Source organism: Orycteropus afer, unplaced genomic scaffold (assembly GCF_000298275.1).
Source record: "Orycteropus afer afer isolate SDZICR_OR568_19922 unplaced genomic scaffold, OryAfe1.0 scaffold00058, whole genome shotgun sequence".
Classification (NCBI taxonomy): Eukaryota; Metazoa; Chordata; class Mammalia; order Tubulidentata; family Orycteropodidae; genus Orycteropus; species Orycteropus afer.
This window is the reverse complement of record NW_006921645.1, coordinates 10,770,569-10,780,611: the sequence shown is the minus strand read 5'-3', so window position 1 is coordinate 10,780,611 and position 10,043 is coordinate 10,770,569. Positions and strand designations below refer to the sequence as shown.

The 10,043-nt window shown below is 42.4% G+C and overlaps 2 protein-coding genes across 2 annotated transcripts in view; both read left to right on the top strand.

Moving 5' to 3' along the window:
• LOC103195664 (quinone oxidoreductase PIG3-like) overlaps positions 1–3,194 on the top strand; it is a 27,098-nt gene extending 23,904 nt beyond the window's left edge. The window contains exons 4-5 of the mRNA XM_007939271.1: positions 683–879; positions 3,015–3,194. Coding sequence (XP_007937462.1) covers positions 683–879; positions 3,015–3,194 — 377 coding nt within the window. The remainder of the gene's footprint in view (positions 1–682; positions 880–3,014) is intronic.
• Positions 3,195–9,060: 5,866 nt separating this feature from the next.
• Positions 9,061–10,043, top strand: part of LOC103195662 (quinone oxidoreductase PIG3) — a 6,157-nt gene continuing 5,174 nt past the window's right edge. Inside the window, exon 1 of the mRNA XM_007939269.2 lies at positions 9,061–9,198. Coding sequence (XP_007937460.1) covers positions 9,061–9,198 — 138 coding nt within the window. The remainder of the gene's footprint in view (positions 9,199–10,043) is intronic.

Genomic DNA, 10,043 nt, shown 5'->3' with positions numbered 1-10,043 from the left:
TGAGACAAAGTATATGTGAACTGCTGTATGAAAAGTGAATTTACTCTGTAAATCTTCACCCAAATCCTAATTAAAAAAAAAAAAAAAAAGCTTGTAAGTGGTATAGCTACCCAGGGTGAAAGTAAAATTAGTTAGAAATAAATAGTATGAGTCAAGGAAAGAAAGAGAAAGAAAATATGCTAATCAGAAAGGTTAATATCATAACTGTGATAAAATATTTTGTATGATTCTAAGCTTCCTGGCTGTCTCTGCCAAACAAAGAGAGAAGGAAGGGAAACAAAACAAAAAACAAACAAACAAAAAAACTCAGCCGTGATCAATTACATAGCTTTAATTATTTAAAAAAATAAAGGAGGAAGCATACTAACTTCCCAGAGTAGAACAATGGCATTCACTCCAGAGTAAGTACTCAAGGCCTAGTCAGTCTATGTTCAGAACCACCACGAGACATAACTTCTTAGCTTGAGCTTTTCTGAAAGCTGAATGCTTTAACCACTTCTTCTTTGACTTTCTAGGACAACTAAGTGCACCTAGTCTGTCAGAGAGTGACTTTCCTTCCTACTTGGTCACCTGGTCTACAGGAGATGGGGCAAGACTAGTTCTAGAGGGTAAAAGTTTAAGCATCAGTTTTCCCAAGATAACTAAGCCATTTCTACCTATGACTGATGCTTTTCACTTCAAGATGTGGGTGTCAATGTGATCCTGGACTGCATTGGTGGCTCTTACTGGGAGAAGAACCTCCACTGTTTGGCTGCAGATGGTCGATGGGTTCTATATGGCCTCATGGGAGGAGCAGAAGTCAATGGACCTCTGCTTTCCAAGCTGTTGTGTAAGCGAGGAAGTCTGCAGGCCAGTCTGCTGAGGTCCAGGGACAAGAAGGTAGGTCACACACAGGGGAGAGGTGAGCAAGTTCTGGGCATTTCCCTTGTATTATGACCACCTGACCCAGACCCGCTGTGGTTTATACAATTCCTGTTTATTACTCTTTCCTGACATTGCCAACTTTCCCTCCTCTTGATGGGACTCTAAGGCTTACCCTCCATCAGATGACTAAGTCCCTTCACCTATTTTCTCATTTGACTCTGACTTATTTCTCCCCTCTGCCACTCCTAGATTGATATTGGGATTCCCATGCTTTCAGAATCCAGGGGTTCCAGAGCCCAAGGGGATTTAGATTGGTTGATGCTCCTTCTTCCTTTGTGGCTCTCTCTGACTTCTTTGGGCTGGTACTAGGGCCATCCAGGCATGGTCTGGATTTTTCCCTTGCCACTTTAAGGGTCCATCAAAGTTGCATGAGGACAAGGGGACCTTACCCATACCTTTTCTTTTTTTATAATTTATTTATTTATTTTTGGTGTTGCTGTTGAGAATATATACAGCAAAACATAAACCAATTCAACAGTTTCTACATGTTTAATTCAGTGACACTGATTCTACCCAGTGAGTTGTGCAACTATATTCATCCTCCTTTTCTGAGTTGTTCCTCTCCCATTAACATAAACTCACTGCCCCCTAAAGTTCCTATCAAATTTTTCTAGTTGCTATTGTCAATTTGATCCCATGTAGCTAGCTAGATCTTAAAAGAGTGCAATGTTCAAGGCAGACATTGTTTACAAGTTAAGCTAAACTATTGTTAGGTTTTCAGAAGACTTCAGGGGATATTTTTGGTCTAAGGTTTAAAGATAATATCAGGTCTCTCCTCACCTGGAGCAAAGAAGAATGAAGAAAACCAAAGATGCATAAAAATAATTAGTCCAAAGGACTAGTGAACTACATGAACCTCAGCCTATATGACCATGAGACCAGAAGAACTAGATGATGTCTGGCTACCACTGTCAACCACTTGGAAAGGGATCAGTGCAGGAGATCCTGGATAGAGTGGGAGAAAAATGTGGAACAAAACTCAAAATCATAAAAAAGACCAGGCTTACTGGTCTGATATAGCCTGGTGAAACACCTGAGACTATGGTCCCTAGTTATCCTTCATGTCTAGAATTGAACTGATTCCTGTGGCTTCCAGCCAAACAATAGACAGGCATATAGGGTGAATATTTATGCCAGTTAGATATGCTCCTTAGAAAAATCAAGCATGGGAGTTCAGGAGGGCAATATCTGCACAGGGAGATAGCTCAGAGGGCAGGAATGCATAGGAAAGAAGGACACCAGGGAGAGATAACTACAGGGAATAGTGGGAAGATCGCTGAAAACATTATGCAAATTGCAGTCAATGGCATGAAACAAAATGTGTATAAATTGCTGTATGGAAAATTAATTTGTTCTGTAAACTTCTACCCAAATCACAATTTAAAAAAAAAAAAAAAAAAGATTATCTCAGGGCAGTAATTTTAGGGGTTCATCCAGACTCCATGATTCTAGAGAATCCAGAGTCCATGAGAATTTGAAATTCTGTTTGCCATTTTCCCCCTTTTGATTGGAAATCATCTATAGAATCTTTGATCAAAATGTTCAGTAATGGTAGCCAGGCACCATCCAGTCCTTCTGGTCTCATGGCAAAGGGAGCAGATGTTCATGGAGGCAATTAGCCACACATTCCATTTCCTCCTCCTATTTGTGACTCTCCTTGCTTTGTTGCTCCAGGCAAATAGGGACTAATTTTGTGCCTTGGATAGACACTTGTAAACTTTTAAAACCCCAGAATTAGGCCAATTAACTTGATGTCCCATGAAACCACACCTTAAACCTCCAAATCAAAAAACCAAATCACATAAGATGTGTGGTTGTACATAAACAGCCTCCGCAGGCTTTTTTCTGTTGTTGTTGTTGTACACATATCTATCACCCAACTTTAGCCAATTCAACTCTTTACAGGTGTACAAATTACTGACAGCAATTTCATTAATCAGCTATGCAACTCTACCCTTAATCAATTTGATTTTTCCATCACCATAACAGAAACTCAGTATTCCATAAGCAATAATCCCCCCTTTTCCCCTCCCTACCTTCCCTGGTGACAAATCCATACCCTCTTAATGGACTGTTTTCCCCTGTCTCAGTATAAGGAAGCACTGGTGAGGACTTTTACAAAGCGAGTCTTATCTCACTTCTCCCCTGGGAGTGCTGTGCAGCTGCACCCCATTGTGGATAAAGTCTTTGCCATGGCTGACATCCAGAAGGCCCACTCTCGCATGGAGGCCAACCAGAACGTGGGCAAAATTATCCTGGAGATGCCCTGACTCAAGCATGATGTGGTTAATGACACTGGCCCTACGGTAGGAAAGAATTTTGGGAGGCAAGGTCAAGGATATGGGAGTGTGGGGAGGCCCAGGCCTGGGCTGAGCTGGGTTAAGGGATGGGCTAGAGAGAATGGGGGCCAGGCTATCTCACAACACTGTTGAGAGAATGAACTGAGACCACAGAAATATGAATACTTTGTAATCTGTAACATACTTTGTAATGGGTAAAGTACTTTGTAGATTATATATAAGCTGTAAAGTGTTCATATACTATAAAGCAATATTCTATGACACATTTCTTTTCTCTCAGTGTCATTTTTATCCCAGGGCTATATTCTAGAGCTGTTAGGCTATAGATTTGGGAAAAGAAACTAAACTCATTCAATCTGAAATTTCAGGCCAGTTTTAAAGATCAAAGGACTAGCTAAAACTAACTCCCAAACATGGAGCCCTGGCCCTAACTGCTCTGCTGAACTCCAGATACACATACTCTACTAACTACTTGATGCTTTCACTCTGAAGTCTCAAATGTACCTCTATTTTAACACATTCAAAATTTAACACATAATCATCACCCAACCCCTACTTCTCTTCCAGGACATTCTGTCTCCAAGTGCACAATCCTGAAACCTAGGAGTCATTCTTGATATCCCCCAGCTTTATATCCAACACTTCACCAAGTAGTCCATTTTATTCTCCAAGTCTCTTTCACCCTTCCTTTTCTCTCAATTTCACTACCATCTCCCCTAGTCCAAGCTATCATCTTTCATCTGAGCTACTGCAATACTTTTTAATTGATCTCACTGCATCCACTGTTTTAGTTTCTAGGGCTCTTATAAACAATGTATGTGATGTTCTACCTTTGGAAGAACCATGGAACACAGTGGTTTAAGTGCTTGGCGGCTAACTGAAAGGTCAACAGTTCAAAATCACCAGCCCCTCTGCGAGAGAATGATGTAGCAGTCAGCTTCCATAAAAATTCCAAAACCAAACTAAATGTGCTGCCATCGAGTCAGATCAGACTCGTAGGGACTGCTCCTGGGGTTTCCAAGGCTGTATTGGAAACCTTGTCAGACAGTTCTGTTCAGTCCTGTAGGGACCCTATGAACCAGAATGGGGTTGACAGCAATGGGTTTGTTGGTTGGTTTGTTTTTCAATTCTATCTTTTATCTTAGAAAAAGGAAATATGTGCTTATATTAAAAAATAATAATAATAGAAGAATAAACCAAAAATTAGAATAAACCAATTTTATCTTAGGGGGAGGGAAGATATGAGTAAAATGATTGGAGTAGAAGCTAGACTTCTCTGATGTTTTTTTGTTTTAAAGACTTGATTTTGATACTATGTAAATGTTTTGAATAATTATTAAAAAGTTCAGTGAAGTTAGATAGGTAGAGATAAGTATTGATTTGGGTGAAGAGAAGGGCAATGTACCAAATGTGAGTGATCAACATGGTGGCACTAAGGAAGAGGAAGACATAGAGAGGTACATGGGCAGTACAGACAACAAAGACGAACCCTTTTGCACATACAGTACTGCGTTGTCAGTGAAGACAAACATGGGTATGTGGGTGGATAGATGGGTGGACAGTCTGAACTATTAGGTATGTCTATGCAGAGGGGAGTGTGCCCAAGACCATATATAGGGTTGGCAGACAATGGTCCTATAAGTGTATTTGTAGGATCTGAATTCCCAGGTGTATAGCAGAGCTGACAAGGGATAAGGTTGTAGTCACTTCTTGGTCACAGCCAGCTACCCAAAGGGACCAAGTAGTTGAACCTGTGGGCTCGGGACCATAGTCTCAGTGGACATCAAGCTCAATTGGCATAACATACTACACGAAACATTGTTCCACCTCCTACTTTGGCAAGTAGCGACTGGGATCTTAAAGCCTGCAAACAGTCATCTAGATGTAATGATGGGTCTCTCCTCATCCAGAGCAAAGAAGAATGAAGAAAACCAAAGATTCATGGAAAGAATTAGTCCTAGTGACTGGGACACCATGCACTCCTCAGCCTATACAACTATGAGACTAGAAGAATTAGATGGTGCCCGGCTACCAATGGCAACCACTCGGAGGGGGATCTATGTAGGAGACCCTGGATAGAGAGGGAGAACAATGTGGAACAAAACTCAAAAGCATTTGGAAAAAAAAAAAGAGGGGACCAGGTTTGCTGGTCTGATAGAGCCTGGTGGAACCACTGAGACTATGGACCCTAACTGCCCTTCAGGTCTAGAATTGAACCCACACCTGTGGCTTCCTGCCAAGCAAAAGACAGGCATATGAGTTGAATGTTTACCTGAGCTAAATACACTCCTTGGAGAGAACAATCATGGGAGAAATGAGGGCTGTTTATGCACAGGGAGACAGTTCAGGGGGCCGGAGTGCATGGAGGGATGGACACAGGGAAGAGGTGACTATGGAGAGGAAGTGGGAGGGGAGCTGTTGCATTGTGGTGATTTGTGGTCAATGTCATGAAACAAAGTATATGTGAACTGCTGTATGAAAAGTGAATTTGCTCTGTAGATTTTCACCCAAATCACACACACACACACACACACACACACAAAAGTTCAGTGAAAAACATTAAAAAAAAAAAAACCCACTGCCATCGAGTCAATTCCAACTCATAACAACCCTATATTACTAGAAATCTTGTTTTCCAGTGTGAAATAAAATAAGGTTTCTTTATGAAAATAGAGAGTTCTCTTGCCCAAGACACTAAAGTTCATCTTATTAAATGTTAGAAAACTACAAGGTGACTAAGATACTACATTACTCCACAGACTGGTGGGGAAGGAAAGCAGATAATAGAATGTTACCAGTGGTATGAGATATTATATAGACAGCTTAACTATCCCTCTATCCCTGACCTTTTAGAATTTATCAGGTATCTATTGCCATATAACAAACCACCTCAGTAATTAGTGGCTTAAAACAACTGTCTTATTTGCAACCAGTTCTTTCAACAATTTGATCAGACTCAGTCTGCCTGAATGTGTGTGTGTGTGCATGTGTGTTAGTGAGTGTGGGTTTTGTCATTGTGTGCCGTTGAGTTGATTCCAACTGATAACAATCCTATAGGACAGAGTAGAAACAACCCATAGGGTTACCAAGTCTATGATCTCCACTGGAGCAGAACACCAGGTCTTTCTCCTGCAGAGCAGCTGGTAGATTCAAACCACCAACCTTTCAGTTAACAGGCAAGTGCTTAACCACTACACCACCAGGGCTCACTTGGGATTATTCATGTGGCTACAATCTGTTAGAATATCATCATCTGGGCCTACTACTGGTTTAGAACACCTCAGCTGGGATGGTCAAAAAGTTTCCAACATCAAGAGAGGGTAAGCCCACCAAAAAAATCACTTTTCATTGTTCCATTGCCCAAAGCAAGTCAATAGTCAAGCCCAAAGTCGATATATGAGAGGACTACATAGGGGTGCAGTTACAGGGATTTATGGTACACTGAGGCCATAAAGGTAACAGTCTACCTGAATTTTTTTCTTATTTTAGAAATTTTAGGAGAGAGGGGACCTACTACTACCAGGAAAGAGCCGGGAACGGAATGTGTCCTTTGGATCCAGGGTCCCTGTGCTGGGATCCTCCTAGGACCAAGAAACACACAGAGAGAAATCCTTCCCCTAGAGCTGGCACTGTGAATTTGGACTTCTAGTCTCCTAAATGGGAGCTCTGGTGGTGTAGTGCCTAAGGCGCTTGACTACTAAACAGAAGGTTGGCAGTTCAAACCCACCAGCCACTCCTCAGAAGGAAGGTTGGGCAATCTACTTCCGTAGTGATACTGCCTTGGAAACCCAAGGAGGGGTCGCTATGAGTCAAATCTGACTCCACAGCAGTGGATGCATTTGAACTGTGTCTCATAAAATGTGAGAGAATAAATTTCTCTTTGTTAAAGCCATCCGCTTGTATTTCTGTTACAGCAGCACTAGATAACTCAGAAAGCTTTTCATGATTAAGAGAAATAAAAAATACATATAAAGATGTGGCAGTTAATGTTCGTTATGTGTCTGCTTCACTGGGCCATGATTCTAAGCGGTTATGATGCAGTTATTCCCCATGACGAGATTGGATATAATGTAATCTCACCTCCATGATGAAATCTGCTATGAGCAGCCAATCAGTTGACAGGAAGTTATCTTCAGGTATAGCCTGCTTCCAGTATATATGGAAAAGCTTTGGGAAAGGTCTCTGGCTTTTTGCTCATTTTGGATCCAGCAGTTGGCCCGACATCATCTCCAGTTCCTGGACGTGAACCAGTGGCCTACCATGTTACCTGCCAATCCTGGATTTGTTGCCTTCATAGCCTGTGAGCCAACAATCTGTCATTTTACTCGCCAATCTTGGATTCGTCAGCCTCAGAAGTCAGCAGCCTGCTAGACTGCCTGACAATCTGGAGTTCGTCAGCCCCTGCAGCTGCGTGAGTCAACTTCCATAGATCTGGTTTGCTTCTCAAATGGATGCACAGTATTCTTCACTTATCTAGTTATTCCCCTAGGGATGGGATCTACTTTGTTTCTAGACTTTTGTCACTATGATCAATGCTACAATAAACATCTCTGGAATATGTTCTTACATATTGGTGTTTTTTATGTCTTTGGGACAAACTGCTCATAAGCAAGTACCATACTTATTATTTTATTATTATTATCACTTATTACTTAATTATTGTTATTACCATTATTATTTATAATATTTTCTGATATCTAGTAATGTAAGTTTTCCTCACTATTCTTTATCATATATTTCATGGATGCTTATTCTTCTACATAAACTTAAACATTACTTTATCCAATTAAAAAAATAGTCTATTGGAATTATAATTAAATTTACCATGAATTTATATATTAAGTTGGTTCTTCTCATCCAAAAACACTGCGTTTTTCCATTTGTTCAGATCTTATTTTCTGTTCTTCAGGAAGGTCAGGAGAAGTGAGAAGGATTCTAGGATTGCTTTTTACCCATTTCTCTTCTCACTCTTCTCCTTTAGCAGCCAACTTCTTCCTCAGCAGCACCCTGCTTACCTACACTCAAGATGCCTGCCCATAGGGCAGGATACCAGATCTATAGAGTAAGTGGGCTAAAAGCCTGGCCTCAATGAAAATGGACTGATCACAAGCCAGCCAAAAGACTGGGTCTGGTTTCCCATGAGAGAGCGAGATTTTTCTCTCCCTGCCTTGAGGGCTGGAATAGCATTCCATGCAAAGCTGAGAGTTTTCCACAATGGAAAAAAAAAAAATCTGATTTGCATGTCACTAGAGACAGCAACTAACAACAACCACAAGCTTTATATTTTAAAAGAGGAAGTTAAGAAAGGGAGAAGGAGAAGGCTGGTTCTAGTCAGCCCCACCCTCCGTGCTGCGGAGAGTCCAGCAGTCCATTCCTATCCTGCCCGAGGCAAACCCAGGGCTCTAGGCTTCTGCTACAAGGACTCGGGAGAAAGTCCAGGGCCGCACAGCGCTACAAGGAGCAGAGGAGAGGAGCTCAGCGCATTGCAGGTTGAATCACACGGGCTCAAGTGACCTGGGGTCGTGGGGGGGAGGGGGTCCCCAACTCGGATGGAGTATAATTTGCCTAACAGTCTTCAATGTTTTCCTGTTCTACTACATCAAACGGCCATTCCCATTCACCCCGTTCAGTCTCTCTCTTCTGTGTGGGATCACTCTGGAGGCGGCAGGGGACCTCCAAGGAAGGGCGCGGGGCGGGAGCCAGTTCTTGCTGAGACTAACAAAGGGAGGCCGGCTGGCCTGCAGAGGGCGCTGAAATGTTGGCTTGGAGGCTGTGCTTCTGAAAGAAGCTCAGGGCTTCCTCCCTTTTTCTAACCTGTGTCCTCAGAGAACATACGATGTTAGCTGTGCACTTTGACAAGCCAGGAGGACCAGAAAACCTTTACCTGAAGGAGGTGCCCAAACCGAGCCCTAGAGAGGGTGAAGTCCTCCTCAAGGTGGCAGCCAGTGCTCTGAACCGAGCAGACTTACTCCAGGTACCCAGGACCTAGATGTGCCCCATGCTGGGTGAGACCCCAGGGCCTCTTTTGTGGTTGGCCTTCAATAAACATTTACTGGGCAAATGGAAGAATGGCACAGGGCCCTGCCAGCAACTCATCTGGATGTGTATGCAGAGTGTGTGTTGGGAGTTCTGAGAGGTAGAATCATAGACCCCCTTTGTTTCCACAAAACAAAATGTAATTGGTATTTGCAAAACAGAATCCACCCAGGGTGGATCCAGATAAGGAGAGGGGAACTACCATTTGTTGAGGTGTATGGTGCTGCTGCGCTGTACATGCCATGTCATTTACTCCTCACGGCAACCCTGTCGGTTATTTGTATTTTACAAATTAAACAAAAAACCAAGGGTCAGAGAGGTTAAAGAATATGCCCAAGGCCACAATTCTATTAATGGGAGAGCTCTGATTCAGACCAAGGTTTCCATGGCTCCAGAGTTTGCACTCTCTCCACTGGGTGTTCCAGAGCTGGCAGGGGACAGCACTCTTACCAGACATTTTCTTCTGCCTGCTATTTGACTTATTAAAATGGACCTGCTGTGTTTGTTGGGGTCATTCAGATAAGTGCATTAGAATTACCTGGAGTATTTTTTCAGAATAAACATGACGAGGGCCCAGGCAAGTGTACTTTGAAAAAGCTCCTCAAATGATTCTGATGCCCTCTGATCTAAAGCTTCTGGAGGGTCAAAGGCTCCAAGGTTTGGGATTAGCTCCCAGCACACAGCACAGCCTGGCTCTTGATATATATATATATATATCGGAGCTCTGGTAGCATAGTGCCTAAGGCACTTGACTGCTAACCAGAAGGCTGGCAGTTCAAACCC